This window comes from Geotrypetes seraphini, chromosome 9 (assembly GCF_902459505.1).
Source record: "Geotrypetes seraphini chromosome 9, aGeoSer1.1, whole genome shotgun sequence".
Classification (NCBI taxonomy): Eukaryota; Metazoa; Chordata; class Amphibia; order Gymnophiona; family Dermophiidae; genus Geotrypetes; species Geotrypetes seraphini.
In genome coordinates this window covers 6,222,909-6,247,186 of record NC_047092.1, presented here as the reverse complement: position 1 = coordinate 6,247,186, position 24,278 = coordinate 6,222,909, and the positions used below count along the sequence as shown (strand labels likewise).

The 24,278-nt window shown below is 45.3% G+C and overlaps 1 protein-coding gene across 1 annotated transcript; it reads left to right on the top strand.

Annotated features, from left to right (window-relative positions):
- The first annotated feature begins 3,766 nt into the window (after positions 1-3,766).
- On the top strand, positions 3,767-15,112 carry ECHDC3 (enoyl-CoA hydratase domain containing 3). Its single transcript, XM_033957513.1, has 5 exons — positions 3,767-3,933; positions 4,754-4,875; positions 6,469-6,566; positions 9,001-9,201; positions 13,407-15,112. The coding sequence occupies exons 1-5, from the start codon at positions 3,806-3,808 to the stop codon at positions 13,716-13,718; spliced, it is 861 nt and encodes a 286-aa protein (XP_033813404.1). The 5' UTR covers positions 3,767-3,805; the 3' UTR covers positions 13,719-15,112.
- Positions 15,113-24,278: the final 9,166 nt, after the last annotated feature.

Below are 24,278 nucleotides of genomic sequence, written 5' to 3'. Positions count from 1 at the left end.
AATAAATTATGTTACTGCCAATTAAACTGTATTTATTGTAGAGTATATGTCCAGGGGAGAGAGAATTTGTAAATTTAAGAATAGCTTGTATTTTAGACCAGTGGTTCCCAACCCTCTCCTGGAGGACCACCGGGCCAGTTGGGTTTTCAGGATAGCCCTAATGAATATGCAGGGAGCAGATTTGCATGCCTATCCCTTCCAATATATGCAAATCTCTCTCATGCATATTCATTAGGGCTAGCCTGAAAACCCAACTGGCCCGGTGGTCCTCCAGGAGAGGGTTGGGAACCACTGTTTTAGACCATATGTCAGAACAAAAAATGTGAAGAGCGTCGCAGTGATACATTTGATGCAAAAGAGTACCTGCTTCCTTTAATGGGTCACAAGTTGAGGAATTACCTAACTTGGCTTTTCTCGGTGGAGAAAGTATAACGACAGTGTAATGTTAGAGGAGCAAGAAGATCCCGGACCTTGTAACCAAAACATGTTCCAATGACGAGGAGACAAGGTTGATTCCACCTCTTTTTCCCATGTTTGTTGAGTGCCAATACAGAAGATTCTTTTTGATAATTGTACAGTCATAAATCCGAGACGTTAGACGAGAGCACTTATTGGGGTCCTTTGATCAAGCTGCGGTAGGGGTTTAACGCGCGGAATACCACGTGTTAAACTGCCTGCCGCGCTAGTCGCTAACGCCTCCATTGACGAGGCGTTAGTTTTTTGGCTTGCCGCAGGGGTTAGCGCGTGATGAAATGTCCACGCACTGACCCCTCTAGCGCACCTTGATAAAAGGAGCCCGTTATGTGTAAGAACATAAGAGTCAAGTAGGCTCATCTTAAGTATGTTAAGTAAACTTTCAGTTAACAGCACATGGGACAGTTGATACCACTTTAAAAATTGAGAATCTGGTAGGTGGAATTCCTCTTTCAAATGATCAACGTTTTTTAGAGTACCATCTATAATAATAAAATGCTAAGCGCGCATGCGCACTCTTACCGCGTGCTTTCCTGATCCCTGATCTGTCGGGCTGTGGCGGTAGGAGTGCGCATGCGCGCCAGAAAAGCCTCCCTGCTCTCCACCTTGCGCCGCTGCAGAAACGGCCCCACGCTCACAGCTCGGCTTCAGGCTCACTTAATCCCTTGCCGCCCCCCCCCCCCCACTTTCCCTTCCCACAATCCGACTGGCTCACTTAGTCCCTTCCCGCCCCCCCCTTCCCTTCCCACAGTCCCGACAAACCTGCAACTCCAGCAGCGTCTGCAGCACTCTACATACGCTGCTTCGGGGCCTTCTACTGCCCTGATTTATTCTGGCACGTCCCTGATGACATCATCAGAGACGTGGCAGAGCAAATCAGGGCATTAGAAGGCCCTGAAGCAGCGTATGTAGAGTGCTGCAGACGCTGCTGGAGTCGCAGGTTTGTTGGGACCGCGGGAAGGGAAGGGGGGTGGGTGGAAAGGGACTAAAGGAGCCGGTTAGACCGCGGGCAGGGAAAGGGGGGGTAGGGGAAATGCTGCTGCACAGGTAAGTAGTGTTGGGGGAGGGAATGCTGCTGTGGCTGCTGCACAGGGAAGTGGGGGGAGATAAATGCTGCTACTGCATAGGAGGCAGGGAGAGAAACAGACAGATAGATAGATAGAAAGAAAGACAGTGGGAGGAAGGGAGACAGAAAGAAAAGAAGAAAGACATAGGGGCAGGGAGAGACACAGAAAGACAGACAGACAAAGGGGGCTAGGGAGAGAGACAGACAGAAAGAAAGACAGTGGGAGGGAGAGAGAGACAGAAATAAAGAAAGACAGACAGACATATATTCTAGCACCTGTTAATGTAACGGGCTAAAATACTAGTTCAGTAATAATTGAGTTAAGTACCATATATTACACTTTTCCTACAGACCAGTTAATTGGAGATCTATCCCCACTTTCCTGTTGTTTTCATGTAAGTAAAGTTGTGTCTTAATAAGTCCGTTGATTGTTCCCCATTTTAATTTTGTCAAACGCGTGGAGGGGCACAATCGAAAGCAACGTCTAAGTCCGTTTTCATCTAAGTCGCAAGTCGTCTAAAGTAAAAAACAGCTTAGGACACATTTTAAAAAAATACATCCAAATTTTTTTCCCTTTCGAAAATCGTCTAAGTATGTTGTATCCTGCAGATCTGATCGTCCATGTTTTAAATGGTCTAAGTCACAACGTCCAAGTTTCGTCTAGGCTCTGTTGTAAAACTTTCAGTTATACATGCTGTACGACTAAGTCTAAGCCTGCCCACGTCCCACCCAAATCCCACCCTCGACACTCCTCCTGACACTCCCTGTTTAGCTATGGTCGTTCAGCGGCACTATGAAGGCCTAAGTCATTTAGAAATACGTCCAAAACCCGGTTTGATTATCGGCACTTGGACGTCTTTCGTTTATGAACGTCCAAGTGCCGACTTAGGCTGGTTTTTGGACGTTTTTCTCTTCCCATGGTATTTATGATTAGCGTTTTATCAAATTTTAATAAAACTTGAGAATAGATGAATTGTTTCAAATGACCACATCAGAGGCAGTATCAGAAGGTATAGGTCAACATTTACTCAAATATGTAAAAGAGAAAATTGTAGCAGGTATAACATGAGAAGGCAAGACATGTTTGACAGGAGAAATAACGGCTTCTCCTGACTTAGGACATTCTCTGAAGCAGGGTCTCTCGCAAACATTGTTGAGCCATGGCACACTAAACGTAGTGGCCGTGGCTCGAGGCATCTGGAAGTGCGTGGACGTCGACATAATGATGTCACGTGCACGTATGACATCATCACGTCAACATCCGCGCATGAGCCAAGGTCCTCCAGATGGGCCCTGGGGGGGAGGGGCTGGAAGACACACAGAGAGAAGGCGAAACGCCTGATGATTGCCTACAGGATGCACCTCTCGCCATGAGAAGTGCCTCTCCTCCTCCCCAGCTCTCGCGGCACGCCTGAAATCTCAGGAGGCACACAGTTTGCCAATCACTGCTCTAAAGAAATCCTGATGAGTGCTTTGCACAGCTTTTCTATCACAAATTGTCTTTCCTCTAGTTCTCTCTCCCCCTCTTCTCTTACTCTCCTTATATTGTAACAAAGGGCCTGGGATAGGCACATGGGATCTCTCGGAGAGAGAAAGAGATGATGGTTACTGCGGATGGGCAGAATGGGTGGGCCATCTGGCCTTTATCTGCCGTCATGTTTCTATTGGGCACGTGGGATCTCTCGGAGAGAGAAAGAGATGATGGTTACTGCGGATGGGCAGACTGCGTGGGCCATTTGGCCTTTATCTGCCGTCATGTTTCTATTGGATACGTGGGATCTCTCGGAGAGAGAAAGAGATGATGGTTACTGCGGATGGGCAGACTGGGTGGGCCATTTGGCCTTTATCTGCCGTCATGCTTCTATGTTTCTAATTGTACACTTGCAGAAACTTTGGCACTGCTAAGCAAGATGCGCCCCGCCCACTTCCTCTGCCTCCTCCCCTCCCTGGACCGCCCCTCCCGTTTAATCCCCTCCCCTTTCCCTGCCTCTCTGGAATCCCGTCTGCACTCCCTGAGTCCCGCCCCTTTCTGGATCCGCCTCTAATTGAAGCTCGCCCCTCCCCATCCACGCCCCCTTCCCCTGCCTCTTCCCTGGATTGGCCTCCTCGCCTCCCTGGACCGCCCCTCCCGCTTAATCCCCTCCCCTTTACCTGCCTCACTGGAATCCCGTCTGCTGTCGCTACACCCCGCCCCCTTCCCGGATCCTCCCTCTCGCCGAACCCCGCCCATCGAGCCTCCTGGACCCGCCCCTTCTGTGTTCGGTCATGGCGGCGCCGTGGCGGTGGGTTCGTGGCGGCGCGCGGCTCTGCAGCTCGAGTCCGGGGCGTTTCCGTGGCCTGAGCAGCGCCGCCTCTGAGCCGCTCACTGTCCGGCGGCAGCAGGAGGGCGTCAGGTGCGCTGGGGCGGGGCCAGGGATTGGGCTGCCCCTCCCCCACCTATCCTGTAACGCAGACCGCGGGTGGGGGGTGCAGGGCCTCAGTGTATCGCTCTTGCTCAGACACTTGTTAGAGGGGCTCAGTATACCGCCCCGCCTGATCCTTGTGCTCTTCCCTAGCCTAGGGACCTTTGCTCTTACATTTGCTGGTTTTAGGCTAATCCTGCTGGGTTAGTCCAGTCCCAGGGAGTTAAAGGGCTGATTTCCCTAAAACAGGGGTAAGCAATTCCGGTCCTCGAGAGCCGGAGCCAGGCCAGGTTTTCAGGATATCCACCATAAATATGCATGAGGTAGATTTGCATCTCAAGGAGGCAGTGCATGCAAATCCATCTCATTCGTATTCGTGGTGGATATCCTGAAAACCTGACCTGGCTCCGGCTCTCGAGGACCGGAATTGTCTACCTCTGCCCTAAAACAAAAGTGCGGGTCCTGCACCAGAACTGGGTCAACCCCTTGGGCAAACCTGGAACCAGTTGGCAACCCTAATTTTTCTGGTCATGTGTGAGGACATCAGGGAGGGGGTGAAGCAGGGAAGGGTATTTGTTTTCTGCTGCATAACCAGAAAGGGGGGCACTGGGACAAGGGAGGGCGGCCTGTTTGCCCCTGGGTAACCAGGAGGGGTGGCTGTTTGCCCCTGGATAACCCAGCCTGTGCCCCTGACAGCGTCTGCAGTAAAAGTACATGTGTTGCACGCCTGCCCCAGTTTTATAAAATGTATTTTGTGTGTGTATATTAGCACTTAAAACTCCATAAAATGACCCCTGAGGCTTTGTTCCAGGCAGATTATTCTAAATAACTCAAAGAAGAGGAATGCTTTGTCCCTCGCCATGCTCCAGAGCCTGCGTCAGGACATCCTCCAAGACGTCGAAAGCAAGGAGCTGAGAGTCATCATCATTGCAGGTATTTGCTTTCCATCCCTCTCCGGCTCCCCCTCCCTAGCATGAAGCCACCTGTTTGCGTTCTCCTTCCAATCAGAAATTCAATCCTGCGGCTGGATGAAATTCTTTACAGGAGAAAGTTCTTGACTCTTTTTGAACTCACTGGTTTTCTTCCTGCTTTTTTAGGATTCCAGTTGAATCACAACTGGATTTATTGATTTATTTATTTTAAAAATGTATGTTCCACATATCCTATGTGAATTACCAAGGACATCCAAAATTGAAGAGGACATTCAAATAACAATTTACAACCTAACAAAATTCCAGATACAAATAAATAAATTCATAAAAGCTATCCATGCAAAAATACAACTTTCTGCCTTCTCCTACTTTACTGAAAACGGACAGTTAGCATATCGTCCACTACCTCAGATTTAGAAAGTGCGTGAAAACTGAGTTCAGCGAAGGTTTCTCTAAGGTCAAATGGTAGCTTATTCCAGCAAATAGAGCCCTGTACAGAAAACATCGTCTTACGGTAGCTCGACCGTCTCGCTACACACAGAGAGGGCACATCTAGACGTGATTTGTCCTTTGAGCGTAAATTCCATGACGGCTGGTAAAAGTGCAACATTGAACTGGACTGACCCCCATGAAGCTATATTTGCAGATTCCCCGGGGAAAGGGGTAGTTGTTATCATTGCTAAACCCCACCCTGCTCCCTCTTTCAGCCTCTGAACTGCCAGTCCTTGATTGGGTGTTACAGACCATGGCTGCTAGTGAATATCAGCAGATGGCCCCGGGCTAAGCCATTTATTCAGATAATGTCTCTGTCTGTCCTTGATATTTTTAACTATGAAATGTCCCCCTCTTTTTGGTTTCTCCTTATTAAAATATAGTATTGACAACTGTATATGTCAGTATGAAATAAATGGCTTTGTGTTTCTTTCAGTGCTTATAAAAAGTTTTTATTTCTTGGGGGAGGGGGAGTTGAGGATGTGGGTGATTGGGGAGGGGGAGATTTGGATATTGTCATTGTTGGTCTGATTACGAACCTGTTATATTGGCTTATTGGCCATGTTTCTTGTGTTCCAGTCAAATGCTGTATTCTTACATTACATTACATTACATTAGGGACTTCTATTCCGCCTATACCTTGCAGTTCAAGGCGGATTACAAAAGAGCTAACTGGACATTTCCAGTGAAGTTACAACAGTTTTGGGGGTTTTTTGGGGGGGTTACAAAGGAGGAGAGGTAGCTGGATTAATTCCGGAAGAACTTGCAAATTGGATATTAAATTGACTGTATGTTACTGTGTGGTATAACAAATAGATTACAGTTAGAGTACAAATAAGATTACGTTACATTTCAGGGATCTGAATACTTGGTTGGTGTTTTGGGGAGGAAGAGATTATTTAAGTGGAGGTTTTGGGGGAGAATTTATCTAGGAGGAGGGGGAAGGGTTGGGTTAAGATATCTCTCTTGCTAACTTTAATAAAAATCTAATGTGAAAAAAAAAAAAAAATTTCTGTAAGCACACACAGAGGAAAGCTGTTCCATAAAGTAACTTTCTTCTCGACTGTTGCATGACTCGTTTCTTCGGTCTTTGATTTTGCAGCTGAAGGGCCTGTGTTCTCCTCTGGCCATGACCTAAAGGAGTTGTCGTCCACCCAGAGCAGAGAGTACCACACTAAAGTATTTGATACCTGTGCCGAGGTGAGACTATGTGCTTGCATATGCTACTGTACAGCATTTCACCCTTCCAGAAAGCACAAGAGCTCCTTCTCCAAACTCTGCATAACATAATCGCACTAGTCTACTTGTATCTAACTCAACTCTACTGTACTTCAAACTGCTGTAGTGTAATTCTAATGATAGCTCAGTGTTCCCCATTGTTGGAGGATTACTACATCTCGTATCTCTGGTAACTACCTCATAGTATACTGCTTAATTTATATTTCAGAGAAACATGATTTTTATTTATTTATAATCTAAGTGGTTTGCCTTCATGTACTCAAGCATTTTTCCCTGTCTGTCCCGGTGGGCTCACAATCTTTCTAATGCACCTGGGGCAATGAGGGATTAAGTGACTTGCCCAGGGTCACAAGGAGCAGCATGGGATTTGAACCCTCAACCTCGGGGTGCTGAGGCTGTAGCTCTAACCACTGTGCCACGCAGATAAAAGCCAAATGGCCCCATCCAGTCTGCCCATCCGCAGTAACCATTATCTCTTCCTTTCTCTAAGAGATCCCACGTGCCTATCCCAGGCCCTCTTGAATTCAGACACAGTGTCTGTCTCCACCACTTCTTCTGGGAGACTGTTCCATTCATCTACCACCTTTTCTGTAAAATAGTATTTCCTTAGATTACTCCGGAGCCTATCACCTCTTAATTTCATCCTCTGCCCTCTCATTCCAGAGTTTCCTTTCATGAGAGAATTGTGTCTTTTTTTTTTTCTAATAGATGCCTTAAATGTAGGCCAGAAATTTACAAGCCTACATTTAAGGCATGTGTCTCGCACTTACGGACTTTTACTGATGCCCAAGGCCACCTCCGGTAGAAACCATGCTCACGCTGGCCTTGGGATGGTAGTAGGCATGTCTAGACACCTCTATAGGCACGAGCCAGATGCCTATATTGTAGGTGTCCTTCGTGGTATGGATTTCTTTTTTTTTTTTACGTGTATCCCAATTGGCTGGTGAGATGGTGACAGGGCCTTCAATCATTGCCTACAATCAGGACGCCGTTCGTAAAATTAGCCCCAGAGTCACCCAGAAATTAAAGATTAGATAAATGATTCGCCTCAAGGAAAAAGGCATCTTGACTTACCACAGAAAGCGATATATCAAATGCATGACCCTTTACCACAGTTTTGGGTTGAAGTGACTTCTATTTATTAACATAGTAACATAGTAGATGACGGCAGATAAAGACTCGAATGGTCCATCCAGTCTGCACAACCTGATTTAATTTAAATTTTTTTAAAAAAATTTTTTTTTCTTCTTAGCTATTTCTGGGCAAGAATCCAAAGCTTTATCCTGTACTGTGCTTGGGTTCCAACCGCCGAAATCTCTGTTAAGACTTACTCCAGCCCATCTACACCCTCCCAGCCATTGAAGCCCTCCCCAGCCCATCCCCCACCAAACGGCCATACACAGACACAGACCGTGCAAGTCTGCCCAGTAACTGGCCTTAGTTCAATATTTAATCTTATTTTCTGATTCTAAATCTTCTGTGTTCATCCCACGCTTCTTTGAACTCAGTCAGTTTTACTGTCCACCACCTCTCTCGGGAGCGCATTCCAGGCATCCACCACCCTCTCCGTAAAGTAGAATTTCCTAACATTGCCCCTGAATCTACCACCCCTCAACCTCAAATTATATCCTCTGGTTTTACCATTTTCCTTTCTTTGGAAAAGATTTTGTTCTACGTTAATACCCTTTAAGTATTTGAATGTCTGAATCATATCTCCCCTGTCTCTCCTTTCCTCTAGGGTATACATATTCAGGGCTTCCAGTCTCTCCTCATACATCTTCTGGCACATTTAATAAAAAAAATGTATAACCCTGCTTAAAAATCTAGGCGGTTTCCAAATTATATACATAATCCTTTTTAAAATACAGTATCTATACATATATAAAAAGACTCTATTAGCTGCCTTGTCTTTCAGCCCCTCATTCCTTTACGTAAATGTACTTACAAATAGCTGTGTCTTTCATACTTAAAAAAAAACAACAACTGTTCTGCCGGCACTTAAATGTATTTGCCCCGGCAAAGCATTCCAGAGTTTTACCCTAGCTGTTGAGAACATGGAATCACTTATCTTTGCAAGACGTACCCTTGCTGTTCTGTCTTCTGACAATCTCATTCCACCTTCAGATCTTAATGCCTTCCTTGGTTGATATACTCCCAACAAATCATGAAAACATGCCAGCGCTTGATATATATTCTGATGGATTATTGACAGTACTTTGGTTTGAAGTATCTAGCAACTTGTTTAGAATCTTTTGAGCACAGTTCAGGTAAGATGACAGATGAGTAACAGACGAGCAGAATGATGCATTTTGACAGAGATGTCTCTTGTTGTGGAAGGAGCAGAAATGTATCCACTTGTAGGTGCAAGGAATTAAATCTTGCTTTGTACTTACAGGTCATGATGTTGCTCCAGAGCGTTCCGGTCCCAGTAATTGCCAAGATAAATGGATTGGCAACAGCTGCGGGATGCCAACTTGTCGCAAGCTGTGACATAGCGGTGGCGAGCGAAAACTCCAGGTTTGCGACCCCAGGAGTAAACGTTGGGCTGTTCTGCTCTACTCCGGCAGTGGCCCTGGGAAGATCTGTGCCGAAGAAGGTAGGTGCAGGTCAAGAGCAGTGTCTCAGATTTCCTTGTAGATAGAGGTGAGCTCCGCTCCGTCCTCGAGGGCCAAACCCAGGCCTGGTTTTCAGAATCTGTCTACAGAAGAGCAAAACCAAAATGCAAAAAAATGACACAGTGTACATATGTCTAGTTAAACAACTGATGAATGCATTGTGATGAAGATGATGGTGATCATTATTATTATATCATGACATTGATTTGTAGTATTATTAATATTACAGGCAGTCCCTGGGTTAAGAACGAGTTCTGTTTTTAAAACTGTTCTTAAGTTAAATTTGTATGTAACTCGGATCCTGTACAGTAGTACATAGTCTATAAAAACATTTAAAAACTTAAAGAAACAGTCCTCAAAACAAAGTACTGTAGTTTAAATAGAAAGACAAGATAGGTTTACACTTACATTTGTTCTTCATCCGTCCCACTGTTCTCTCCACCACGTCATCCAACATTTCTCCTTCACTTCTCTCTCTTCCCCATGCATCTGTACCTCGCACCTCTCCCACCAACATATCCAATATTTCTCTCTCCCTCCCTATGCCCAACAATTCTTTCTTCATTTCCCCATGTGCACCATCTCTCTTACCCTCTCATTCAGACACCCATGCCCAACAATTCTTTCTTTCCATTCCCTCCCCACCTCAGCATCTCTTTCCCTCCCTCCATTTTGTGTCCCAAGTTCAAGCTCCCTCCCTCCCTCCATTTTGTGTCCCAAGTTCAAGCTCCCTCCCTCCCTCCATTTTGTGTCCCAAGTTCAAGCTCTCTCCCTCCCTCCATTTTGTGTCCCAAGTTCAAGCTCCCTCCCTCCCTACATTTTGTGTCCCAAGTTCAAGCTCCCTCCCTCCCTACATTTTGTGTCCCAAGTTCAAGCTCCCTCCCTACATTTTGTGTCCCAAGTTCAAGCTCCCTCCATCCTTCTATCCTTTATCCAAAATTTGTGCTCTTCCCTTCCTTCTGTGTTCCAGCACGACTCTGCTTCTCCCTTCCTGTCCCAACGCGCCCCTCGTCATCCCAAATTCATGCCTCCCTCCTGCGGCTTTTTACTCCTCTGGCCAGCTCCCTCCTCCAAGCTGCACTTCTCTTTATTTCGGCGCTGGTCTCGGAATCATTGCCGGCGTCAAAGAGAGACGCCGGAAACGTAGGCCAGGGTTTTGCGGGCCTACGTTTCCGGCGCCTGTCTTCATATGAATCATGCCTACATAGGTGCTTTAGGCCGCCTAGCGCCACTTCCGTCATTGGCCACCCCTGCTTTGGCGTTCGGCGGCCCAAAGTGCCTATGTAGGTGCCATTCCAGCACTGATTTTCTAGGTGCCAGTATGCGCCTCGGATCTCGGTTAAAAGCGCCGTTTGGACGGCATTTTTAACAGAGGTACGGGCGCCCAGAAAATCGGCGTCGGTTTGAGAATATGGACCATCGAGTCCAGTGCCCCAACCACTTGGCTATTTTTCTTCTTTGCAGTAACAAACAGCAGGAATCCTCATAGATCAAAAATAGCATCATATGCAGCTCAAATTACAATTACAGCCGACTCATAACCTCTGTCATTCAGTGTTGTTCTCACTTCGTCCTTTTTTTTTTGTGGTATTAAAATGTCCCTTCCACCTTACATCCATCCAGTAGGGTGGGGGAGTCCGCCACAGGTGCCCAACCTTCTTTCCAACCCCTACTCCTCTCCCGCCACACGCGTACTATCACTTCCCCCCCCCCCATCATTCCTCTAGCTCTTTGTCGGCGTGATCAGCAACTGCAGCCTGTTTGCTCGCACCGGTGTTGGCTCTCCCTCTGACGTAACTTCCGGATCCCGCACCTAGGAAGTGACATTATAGGGAAAGCCAACGCTGACACAAGCAGTAAGTTGGTGACGCTGGTCGCACCGGGAGAGGTAAAGAAGTACAGGGGAAGGGAAGGGGTGTGCGCGACAGGGGGTGGAGAAGAGGGTGGGGGAGGGGCATACCTCTCGCCCTCACTACGCCAGTGCATCCATCCCCACCCCTCTTCCTCTGGGCATATTCTTGGCCATGTCTAGAGGTCACTACGCTTTTTGTTGAGTTATTTTATATAGGTGGTATTTTACAAACATCCTTTAACATCTGTCTCCATTAATTAATTAAATTATTTATATTCCGAATAGCCTACAATTCTGTGCGGATTACAAATTATTCAGGTGCTCAAGCATTTTTCCCTGTCTGTCCCGGTGGGCTCACAATCTGGGCAAGTCACCTAATCCCCCCCATTGCCCCAGGTACATTAGACAGAGTCACGAGGAGCAGCGGGGGTTTGAACCCTGTAGCTTTAACCACTGCACCAATCTACAAGTCAAAATGTAGCAAAAGTGAGCCAAGTCTAGGACAGTCCAGCCATTGTGACATCACTGATGAGGCTGGCTCTTATTGGTGGAATGAGGCCTTATGACATCACAATACCAGCTCTGGTTATCAGAGGCTGAAACTTTTCACACTATTTATTGATTCAATTTTCTATGCCATTCTCCCAGGGGAGCTCAAAACGGTTTACATGAATTTATTCCGATACTCAAGCATTTTTCCCTGTTTGTCCTGGCGGCTCACACTCAATCTGTGGCACTGGAGGATTAAGTGACTTGCCCGGGGTCACAAGGAGCAGTGTGAGATATGAACCCACAACTCCAGCTCTAACCACTGCACCCCCCCCCCCCCCCATAATGATACAGCTCAGTTTCATAGGCTTATATCTATCTGACTTGCTGTGTTTTTGCTGCTGTTTCTCTGATTCTTTTTTTAACTGTTGGAGAGGGAAATCTGAGACTAAGGAGTCTGCCTAAGTAGTATTTAGGTTTTGTATTGGAAATTATATGACATTAACCCAGTTCTTTTGCTTTAAACCATTTAAGCCATTATTAAGATGGACCTGGGGAAATCCACTGCTTATTCCTAGCACAAAATCTGTTTTACTCCTTGGGATCTTTGGCCGCTGTTGGAAACAGGGCTTGATGGACCTTCAGTCTGTCCCAGTGTGGTAACTCTTATGTTATGTAAACACAGTTTTGGCTTTGTGAAATTTATGTCCGATGTGAAACGATGCTTGAACTTGACCACTAATTTGTAGACATGCTTAAGAGTTGTTTGGTCCAAAACAAGACTATTCTGTTTCGTTCAGTTTATTATTCCTTGTAAACCTTTCAATGGAACATCAACAAAGTAATTTACATCAGTAACAACCATTTAACATGTGTGTAAAAGCGGCTGTACTAACAGTTATAAATCACCATCGGCACAACAGTTTATACCAGTAGTAAAATACACACAAAAAAGATTACGATGACGGGCAATAAATTCTCCTCAAAACAAAACATGCATTACAATACTTCAAACAGGGGAAGAGCAATTAGAGAATCACAGCGTTGCAGGGATAACTGGTGCCAGCAGCAGGAACAGAGGAAGCCTGACTCAGTCAGGGTAGAAAGGGAGGCGTGATGGCATATAAAGACCTGCGAAAAATCGGACTCGCCTATTGCGAGTCCTGACACCAACAGGTCTCTTAAAGCAGCAGCAGTGGGTGGCGGTGACCGGCGGGAAGAGGCAGAGCTCAGAACTGGCTGCTCCTGACCTGCCCCGCCAGGGCCTTCCCTCTGTCACGTCACTGATGAGGTGGCAGAGGGGAAGGCCTGGCGGGGCAGGCCAGAAGCAGCCTGTTTAGAGTGCTGCCTGGCCGACGCTGAATTTGGAGGGAGGTACCGGTATGAAGGGCTCGCTTATGGTCGGCGGTTCGGATGGGAGGGAAGGGTGGCTGCGCGGCAGCGGGGGGCTTGCGGGGGGAAGCGCTGCCGGCGAATCCCGACTAGGGCTTATTTTTGGGGTAGGGCTTATATTAAGACCTACCCCAAAAATCATGCTAGGGCTTATTTTCAGGGAAATAACTCTGTATCCTAAAAAAATAAAAAATGCTAAATATTGCTATCCTTTGTTGGAGCACCTACATGTACTTTCCAGCTAACTTTACATTAGGTATGTTACTTTGTAACTCGTTCTGAGCTCTTTTGGGAGGATGGGTTGAAACCCCCCCCCACAATATTTTTTGACCTCCTGTAGTATTGGTTACAGATGCAAAATGTTTTCCCTCTCCCGAAACTACCACTGGGGAACCTGGCTTGGACTTGGTTTTCCTCCGGCCTATGTACTCTCATTATTTTTGTCTATTTCAGGTTGCACTAGAAATGCTGTTTACCGGTGAGCCCATCTCTGCCCACGATGCATTGCTCCACGGGCTCCTCAGCAAGGTCGTTCCAGAAGCAAACCTGGAGGAAGAGACCATGAAAATCGCTCACAACATTTGCAAAACGAGCCGGTCCATTGTAGCCCTTGGGAAAGCCACATTTTACCAACAGATGGTACAGGGCCTCGGCGATGCCTACAAGATGACTTCAAAAGTCATGGTGGACAATTTGACGCTTCAGGATGGGCTGGAAGGGTTGGACGCGTTCGTTCAGAAGCGCCAGCCTGTCTGGTCACACTGACCAGATCGCGCCCACAAGCACAGTACAAGAAAACGGAGCCGCTTGCAAAGAACTGAAATATTTTACCCCTTTTTCGGTATCTTGTGAACTAATTATATGATTAGTTGGTAGGCAACTGTCTTCATTTGTCTTTTCAGTATGCCATGGAGCAGCGGGACCTCTCTGCCGTCAATGCCTTGGGTTTGAATGACTGGATGATTATGTCTATTCAGCTTTATAAGTTCTTTTTACAAGATCAGGGGTGGGCAACTCTGGTCCTCGAGGGCCGGAATCCAGTTGGGTTTTCAGGATTTCCCCAATTCATATGCATTGAAAGCTGTGCATGCAAATAGATCTCATGCATATTCATTGAGGAAATGCTGAAAACGCGACTGGAGTTGCCCACCCCTGCACTAGATCAATGGAAAGATTTAGCTTTACTTGTATAAAAATTATAAAATGAAACAGTTTGAATTTATGTTTTTTCTCACTTAATTATTACTGAGTCTAAGCAATGCAACACGGGCTGACTTATGTCAGTACAGGTGATTCTCGGCACGAAGGGAGGAAATTGCACACTGACTAAATCAGGGATCTCAAAGTCCCTCCTTGAGGGCTGCAATCCATTCGGGTTTTCAGGATTTCCCCAATGAATATGCATTGAAAGCAGTGCATGCACACAGATCTCATGCATATTCATTGGGGAAATCCTGAAAACCCGACTGGATTGCGGCCCTCAAGGAGGGACTTTGAGACCCCTGGACTAAATGTTCTCATCATATTTCATTTTTCTAGTCAAAAGCTTATCTTTTTCTTTGATTCTTTCCTTTCTCTTTGGCTTTTTCTAGCCTCACTTACCCCCTCTTTTATGAACGCATAGCGTGGGTTTTTATGACACTCATAGAATTCCTATGAGCATCTAAACAGTTACTGCCGGTGCTAAAACCCGCGCTTAGTCTTCTTATTTTCTTAATTTCCTTTTTCTAATCTGACCTTAGTTCTCTGGCTTCTTTCCTCTCTCTTTTCCTGATGTTATTTTCTTTTTAACTCTTTGCTCTTGTCTCCACTTTTATCACCAGTTTCCTTCAAAAAATCTGTTTTACGTTTGGTGGATCTTGCCAGGTACTTGTGACCTAAACTAAACTAAACTAAACTAAATCTTGGATTTATATACCGCATCATCTCCGCAGATGGAGCTCGACACGGTTTACATGGTTAAGGAAGGAACGGAACTCCAGTGGAATTATATAAGTAAGAGAGGAGAGAGGTTAGGTGTAAGAGTGCCAGGAACGGGACGGGGTTACGTTTTGGAGAAGAGCCAGGTCTTCAGATGATTACGGAATGGTAGAAGTGGGCTCAAATTGCGGAGAGGGGAAGGGAGACTGTTCCAGAGCTGAGCGATTCTGAAAGGGAGGGAAGAGCCAAGTTTACCAACAAGGGAGATGCCTTTTAAGGAGGGGTAGGATAGTTTTAATTTTTGCGTGGATCTAGTGGAGGTTGGATTTGAGGAATTCCAGGATAGAGGGATAAAAGGAGGGAGGATACCATGGAGGATCTTGAAGGTTAGACAGGCACATTTAAAGTGGACCCTGGACCTGACTTGGCCACCATTGGAAACAGGATACTGGGCTCGATGGACCTTCATCTGTCCCAGTATGGCAACTCTTATGTGAGCCAAGTCTAGGACAATGAAGTCATTGTGACATCACTGGTGAGGTTGGCTCTTAGGCATTGGTTGAATGAGGCATTATGACATCACAATCTCAGCTCTGGAATGTCGCTGTTCTTTGGGTTTCTGCCAGGTACTTGGGACCTGGGTTGGCCACTGTTGAAAGCAGGATGCTCGTCTATCCCAGTATGGAAGTTCTTATTCCACCTTTGTCTTAGCATCTCTCTCACACTCTCTCTAATTTCTTGTTCTGCTGCTGCTTCACTCTCTCTCTGCTTCTTTGTCTTTCTACTTCTCCCACACTTCATGTTTTCACGTTCTTTTTCCTTTTCCTCTGTTCTCTTTACATCTGACCTTCACGTCTGTTTCTCACACCTTTATGTAAGATCTGTATGTTTTCCTCCTTAGGTCAGTGTCCTTCTCTTTATACTAAAAGAGATGCTTCTAATTGAGGTTGACCAGTCTTACATAGCAGCTTGCTGGAAAGTCCCAAAATGATTTATTCCCTCCGGTAATTTTGTTGATATCCAGTGACGTAGAAAAAGGGGGAGGGGGTTGGCACCTGTCCTCCTCACTGCCCCCTCCCCCCGTCATGCGGCATGCTTTTTCCCCGTACCTCTGTAACGTTCCTGGCGAGCAGCATCCTCCAACCTGCTGTTGCTCCAGCGTTGGCTCTTCCTCTGATGTCACTTCCTGGAACCACACCAATGTTTGAAGACATATATTTTCCCAGGTTTGTTTTAAATTCACTACTTAGTAGCTTCATCGCCTGCCCCTTAGTCCTGGTATTTTTGGAAAGAGTGAACAAACGATTCACGTCTACCCTTTCCAGTCCACTCGTTGTAGATATCCTGAAAGCATGACTGAATGTGGCCTGAGGATTGGGTTGAGAACCCCAGAGCTAAACTTGTCCGGAGTTACTGAGAATTCGAATTCTAGGTACAGGCTTGTTCTAATTCAGTTCATTATTTTGATACGCTGCCAGCCATCCAGACACAGCAATTCACATCATTAATAAACAGTAAAGGAAGTTTAGTTTGGGTTTACACGTACAAACTGCCATAAAATGTGTCCCTGAAATGCTGCTTACAGGACATTTCTCCTTTAATAATAAATCATAATAATAAACTTTATTCTTATATACCACCCTGCCATAAGTTCTGAGCAGTTTACATAAAGAAGACTGTACATTCAGTGAAGTATATATAATCAATAAGAATAAAAATACATAGAATTTAACAGTTTTTCAAATAATTTAGAAGTTGGGACGTTGGATCATTTATTGTACTATTGTCCCTTGAATCTTAAATTTTGGAGATCCATATGAAGAGCATCTAAGCAGGCTGCAGCTATATTCTCTCGAACAACGCAGAGAGAGAGGAGACATGATAGAGACGTTCAAATATCTTACAGGCCGAATCGAGGTGGAGGAAGATATCGTTTTTCTTACGGGTCCCAGGGCAACAAGAAGGTATCCGCTGAAACTCAAGGGTGAGAGATTTCATGGTGACATCAGGAAGTACTTCTTCACCGAAAGGGTGGTTGACCGTTGGAATAGCCTTCCATGTCAGGTAGTTGAGGCCGGCAACGTGCTCGACTTCAAGAAATGGGATAAACGTGGGTTCACTTTGGGAAATTGCTTAGGGGAGGGTTCTTCTGAGTGGGCAGACGTGTTGGGCCGAGAGCCCTTTTCTGCTATCATATTCTATGTTTCTATGTTTCATCTGGGATCAAATGAACAAAATATTGGGAAATCCAGTGGCATTGACGTACGAGGTGGAAGAAGATATCTTCTTTTTAAAAGGTCCCACGGCTACAAGAGGGCATCCATGGAAACTCAGGGGAGGTAAGCTGCATGGTGACACCAGAAAGTACTTTTTCACCGAGAGAGTGGTGGATCGCTGGAATGGCCTTCCACTTCAGGTGATTGAGGCCAGCAGCGTGCCCGATTTTAAGACAAAATGGGATCGACATGTGGGTTCTCTTCACAGAGAAAGGTAGGGGAGGGTCATTGAGGTGGGCAGACTGGATGGGCCGTGGCCCTTATCTGCCATCTATTTCTATGTTTCTATGTTTCTATTTGGTATGTTAATGAGGGCTGAAAGCCAAATATCTGCTTGGAATAACAAACTTCTCTTTATAATGACAGGGGCTGCCATACAACTTATTTTGAGGAACTAGAAAAACTGGATTCGGTTAAATTATACTTTTTGGTGGGAATCTCTATGTCACACTTTTCAAATGGAATATATGATGACCATACAACAGGGACATTATAAGAAGTTTATGGATATTTGGGAGCCATTGATAAAATTCTGTAAGGAGTGATTGTTGATTTTGCCCTTTGATCATACAAGCCCAGGGTGGGTGGGAAGATATTTTTTTTAATTTTGAGTGCAATTTTTTGATCTGTAGACGAGGGGTGATATATGTATTTGTCATAGAATATAATTTTGATTGAATTTAAGTGCTGTTATAGTGTAAAATGACTATATAATATGTTGCGCTAATTTTTAGCTTTAAAATTAATAAAGATTTTTTTTTAAACCCCAAATAATTTAGTCTTTAACACATTTCTAAAAGCATCATAAGATTCAGCTTGGGGAATAAGGGAACTCAACCAAGAATTCATTTTCCCTGCCTGGAAAGCAAACGTCCTTTCGAGAAATTTCTTGTATCGAATGAATTTTTCAGATGGGTACTTGAGCATGTTATTGTTTCGACTGTTCCTAGTGGAATTATATAGTTTAAGCCAAGCAATGCCTTAAAACAAATACAACCAAATTTAAACAAGATTCTTGCCTCAAAATGCAGGCGGTGCAGACGTTGATAAAAGGGACTTCCAAGGTCAAACTTTTTCAGCCCCAAAATCATCCAAGGGCAATAATCAATCGGAAAGATGTTGCCATCCCTTTGCAACTGAGATGCTGTGATTTCTACATTATAAAAGGCGATGGAAAGATGAAAGGCAGGAGAAGTTTGAGACGAGGGATAAAAGAAGAGAGAATAATTTTAGGAGAGATTGAAAAAGAAGAAAATTGGGGAAATGTTAGATCAACCAGGAGAATGCAAACAAATTGAAAGCGAGGAATGGAGCAGAAGTTCAACGCCCTCAGTCCCTGATTCTCCGAGCACTGTTTCATCAGTCTAGAATTGCTGCTGTACGATTACGCTGTGTATTCTGCTCTGTCTTCAGGCTCATGGCATGACTGTGGCTTATCAATTAATAAAGCAATAAACATCTTTTCCAGCAGTAATTACGGATCCCCTAGGATTTGCTGTACTTGTTTCTGTTCTGCTCTGGTGGCCTCTGATGTGTCACACAGCTATTATTTTTAGAATCTCATTCAATGTCCTTGAGCTAGTTTTCGTAGGATATACAAGCCATTTGGGACAGGTTAAATTGCCCAGTCAACAGCAGAGAAGAGATACTCTGGCCGGCCAAGACCCAAGTGGGGATGTCGAATCCCAATAAGCTAAAGAAATAAGCCAGAGGTTATCAGAGGGGAGTTCTGAGTTTGTAGCATTTTCTCCTGTACAGTGATACAAATGTTAACCCAAAAATGAATTCAACTGTAGCAGTAGAGATGGTGCTCCATGGAGAAGCAGGATGCGTCGGCCACACCTTGGTGACATCATGCCATGAGCCCTGGAACGGATTTGCTCTCCCCGAGCTCAGAGGAGGGTCTTTGTAGCCTCCCTCTGAGCATGTGCCAACCATCCCTACGGAGACTATGGTACTGGGATTCAAGCGCAAGTTGGATGCACACCTTCTTGCATATCATATTGAGGGATACGGTAAAGTCGGGTCTCCAAAAAGGAGTACCTAAATGGGCCGCCGCGTGTGCGGAGCACCGGACTAGATGGGCCTCGGTCTGATCCGGTGAAGGCGTTTCTTATGTTCTTATGCCCTCGTTCATCCCCTCCTGCCTCGGATCACATTATCTGTAGCCCAGTGGAAAATCCCTGCTCTTCCTTCCTTCCAAAATAGACAACCAAAGCAAATTGGTGACCAATGGATTGCCCTGTAACCAATCAGGTCAGTGGACCCGCTATTTACAAAGACTAGGGTTACCAGATTTTTGGGAACGACAATCTGAACCCATGGCCCCGCCCCCAGGCACACCCCAGGCTGCCTAGCCCCGCCTATTCCACCCAAGTCATGCCTTGTTCAGCCCCACTCCCTCAACCTGTTTGCTCGTCAGGACAGCATCTGCGCATGCGCTGGTGTGACATGGTGACGGACAGTGTGTCGGGTATGAAAAGCTGTCCGGACACCCAGACATATCCAGGGAAATCCAGACATCTGGTAACCCTAACAAAGACAAGCTGCAGACCTCACAGCGTACCCTGAAGAAAGCCACAGAATGGTGGCTGAAACATCGGTTTCTACCTGACAAAGAGGAAGCGAGACCCGGAAACCTGCAATAAGCCCAATGCCGGCTGCAGAAACCCTGAGAACAAGCCAAAGCATGGCTGAACAGCAAATGGGCCCCAGTGCTTCCAAACCTGGATTCAGCAAGAAGAAAATGAGCAGGGGAGATCTCCTGCTCCTGCTGTACAGTGATAGAAATGTTAAGCCAGAATTGAATTTAACAAACAGTTCTGTGTTGGAAATTTTAGTATTATTAGGATGGTCCATGAGACCCCAGAAGAAAGAACAGCAGCACCCTCCACCCTGGTCAGGGCTCTCTAAATATTCTCTGTGGAGTCATCCACTCAAACAACTACTGCAAGAGATGGTGAGAAAAGAGAGGGCGGACTGGGACATTATCGTGTTTTGATGAGCTTATATCAGCTGCATGTAAACATCTCCCGCTCAACAGATACACTCAAACGCTCTCATAGAGGAGGAATTGGATGAGTATAGATCTCACTTTTATGAAAGGATTTTTGTTTCCAAGAATGGCTTAAATTCTAGCTCCAGTGCTGTTTGGTTTGGTGATCTCTCTTCCAACTCCCGAGGAATCTCTAGGGAAAACATGTATGAAGGTAAGGCTCACTTCTTTCAGACACAGGAGAACCCACGCAATATCCACACACCCGCCAAACAAAACTGTCAAACGAAGAAAACTGTATGACAACCTACTGTAGGAATACCTCACAGGAAACACACACACGCAGTCCTAGAGTTGGGAAGGAGGCGCTGCCAGGGGCTAGCTCCGAGTCCCTTTTCATTATGCTTCTAAGCTAATGACATCATAGTAACTCCCTTGTTTACACATCTCATGATTGGTGGATACAAAGAAAGATACATGGATATACATTGTGGTCACCCTCCCTTTACCTCGTGATCATCCTCCAACTCAGCACTTAGACAAGGGCCTGATTAACACGTGGACAGAACATAAGAACATAAGCAGTGCCTCCGCCGGGTCAGACCATAGGTCCATCCTGCCCAGCAGTCCGCTCCCGCGGTGGCCCAAACAGTTCACGACCTGTCTAAATCACCAGAAGGGGCCCCCATGCCTCCTTGGTTTCCTAATTGAGTCCTATCTTCCTATCAAAGTCCTAGCCCTCCGGTCCTGCACCTGCATGACCTGGTTGGGTTTCTACATTTATTTTCTGGTTAGCTTTCTCAGTATCCCACGATCCCTTTATCCCTCAGGAATCCATCCAGTCTCTGCTTGAATCCCTGTACCGTACTCTGCCTGATCACTTCCTCCGGTAGCGCATTCCGGAGGAAGTGATCAGGCAGAGCCTGAGTCTTTGCACATATGCAAATAAGGACAGCTCAAATAATGTGACAGCTCAAATAATGTGACAGTCCAAAGGTTATAATGCATACTTCTTAAGCTCTCTTGATTAACCTTAAGCTCAGGGCCTGCACGTAGGCAAAGTCTGATTGTTGCTCATATAAGGGATAAGGGTAAACCTGTGTCAGATTAATATGTGACAAGGGTCTTGTGACAAGATGCTAGCATTTTCCTTTACTTAGAATGACTGCATGGCAAGATGGGCCTAGATCCGTACACAGGGCCTAGGTCAGTGTGCCGACTGGCCTGGTTCAGAACTGCCTGTGTGCTGACTTTGCCTGTGTTCTGATGCCCTGGATCAGAACTTATCAGACCTCCATCCCTACAACCTACTGGCCACCAGAGCAGTGAAACTGGACAGACAACTCACCAATCTGCTGATTTCAACCACAGACTACAGAACCTTCAAAAAAGAAACAAAAACCCTACTCTTCAACAAATACATAAAACCAATATAACACAACCAGACGTGTCTCAAACTTCACCTGCAATACTATCTACTCCTTAGCAAATTAGAAAATGTTCAGACTATTCCTTATGTACTTCTTAATATCATAACAATTCTTATGTAATCCGCCTTGAACCTCAAGGTAAAGGCGGAATAGAAATCACTAAGGTAATGTTGGAGTGCCTTCAAAGACAGCCTTTAATGGTACTAAGTGTTTTCAAAAGTACCCACAAGCAAGAACAGCATTTACCCCCTGATTCTGTATAGGTCACCCAAGGTTTGCGCAATTTGGGACACAGATTGTTGACATGCCTGTAAAGTTAGGCATTGGGACTTGTATACTGCCTTTTTGTAGTCAAGTTTCAAGTTTATTGGTTTTTTATACCCCGATCATAAAACAAATATCTGACCGGTTAACAATAAAATTTAGATAGGAAAGAAAGAAGTATTTAAATGTGTTTAGAGAAATTAGTGAGAAAAATAGAAACATTTAAGACGTATGGACAGACCTGACAGTGAGGGTAAGTGGGAAGGTTGGGAAAAAGTTACATAATCTTAGGAGAAATGAGATAGAGGGAAGGGATATAACACAGGGGGCGGGGGTGCCTGGTATGAGTGATATGCTCTTAGGATGATAATTGGATTGAAAAAGAAAACAAGTGGACGAGGAAAAGATTAAGATTTGGTATAGGCGTCTTTAAATAGATAAGTTTTAAGAATAGTCTTAAATTTTGGTAATTGGATTTCATCCCGAAGAATTTGGGGTAGAGAGTTCCATAATGTGGGTGCAGTTATGGCGAAGTTAGTATTCCTGGTGTAAAAGGATTCTTTTAGAGAAGGAATGAAAAAGAGTTTTTGATCAGATGATCTTAGAGAACGAGAAGAACTTTGGGGGATTAAAAGTTTATCAAGAAATAGGGGCAGGTGAGAGTGTTTGATTTTGAAAGTAAGTAGTATGATTTTATAAAGTATCCGATGAGTGACGGGGAGCCAATGAGCCTCTTTAAAAAGAGGAGTGACATGTTCAAACTTGCCGACATTGTAAATTAGTTTAATAGCGGTATTTTGAATAAGTTGCAGCCGTCGAAGTTCTTTTTGGGGGAGTCCATAGAGAAGAGAATTACTATAGTCTAGGTGTGAGATGACTAGGGAATGAATTAGTATGTTAATCGAGTCGGAAGTTAAAATAGATCTGAGGGAACGAATGATACGTAGTTTGAAGAAACAAGTTTTTACAACGGTGAAATGTAAGTTCACTATCTAGGAAGACGCCTAATAATTTTATTTTAGTCTCCATACGTAATGGTGTAGATTTGATGTAAATTGTTCCAGGTATTATTTCAGATTTTTTAATGGGGAGAAGAAGACCGCAAGTTTTGTCGACATTGAGTGAGAGTTTGTTAGAGAGGAGCCAATCGCTTAAGATAACCAGTTTGGCATTTAGATTGGTAATATCTAAAAGGTTTGAGGTGTTAATCGGGTAAAGCAACTGTATATCGTCAGCGTAGGCGAAAATGGAGAAACCTAGTGATTGTGCAAGGGAAAGAAGAGGGGATAGAAAGATATTGAACAATAGACATACAACTACACTCAAAACCAGCTTTACATACAGGTACTTCAAGCATTTTCCCTGTCTGTCCCGGTGGGCTCACAATCTGGGATAATGGAGGATTAAGTGACTTGCTCACGGTCACAGGGAGCAGCGTGGGATTTGAACCCACAACTTTAGGGTGCTGAGGTTGTAGCTCTAACCACTATGCTAGATTGGTGATAACAATCAAGACCTGGCCTTAAGCACTAATTAGTTCTAAGTAATACTTACATGTGTATCTTCTGTACTGCCTAATTCATCTTGCAACTCCAAAGGAGCATGGCCAAAGGAAGGGCCTGGGGGCTCATCGGTGTTCCTAGGACATAGGCGCAGCGTTATAGAACACTTCCATTTCTGTGCTTGGCGGTACTTGGAGAGACTTCCCAGGAAAGGGACATGGGAGTTCTGATCGACAAGTCGATGAAGCTGTCTACGCAATGTGTGGCGGTGGCGGTGGCGAAAAGGGCAAACAGAATGCTAGGAATGATAAAGAAGGGGATCACGAACAGATCGGAGAAGGTTATGCCGCTGTACTAGGCCATGGTGCGCCCTCACCTGGAGTACTGCGTCCAGCACTGGTCGCCGTACATGAAGAAGGACACGGTACTACTTGAGAGGGTCCAGGGAAGAGCTACTAAGATGGTTAAGGGGCTGGAGGAGTTGCCGTACAGCGAAAGATTAGAGAAACTGGGCCTCTTCTCCCTCGAACAGAGGAGATTGAGAGGGGACATGATTGAAACATTCAAGGTACTGAAGGGAATAGACTTAGTAGATAAGGACAGGTTGTTCACCCTCTCCAAGGTAGGGAGAAGAAGAGGGCACTCTCTAAAGTTGAAAGGGGATAGATTCCGTACGAACGTAAGGAAGTTCTTCTTCACCCAGAGAGTGGTGGAAAACTGGAACGCTCTTCCGGAGGCTGTTATAGGGGAAAACACCCTCCAGGGACTCAAGACAAAGTAGATAAAGACAGGTTGTTCACCCTCTCCAAGGTAGGGAGAACGAGAGGGCACTCTCTAAAGTTGAAAGGGGATAGATTCCGTACGAACGTAAGGAAGTTCTTCTTCACCCAGAGAGTGGTGGAAAACTGGAACGCTCTTCCGGAGGCTGTTATAGGGGA

What these genes read in the sequence shown, in the direction of transcription:
- ECHDC3 (XM_033957513.1), top strand. Translation starts at nt 3,806, where the DNA reads ATGGCGGCGCCGTGGCGGTGGGTTCGTGGCGGCGCGCGGCTCTGCAGC. An exon ending in TATTTGATACCTGTGCCGAG is followed by an intron (nt 6,567 to 9,000) that starts GTGAGACTATGT and finishes TTGTACTTACAG; the next exon opens with GTCATGATGTTGCTCCAGAG. An exon ending in GAAGATCTGTGCCGAAGAAG is followed by an intron (nt 9,202 to 13,406) that starts GTAGGTGCAGGT and finishes TGTCTATTTCAG; the next exon opens with GTTGCACTAGAAATGCTGTT.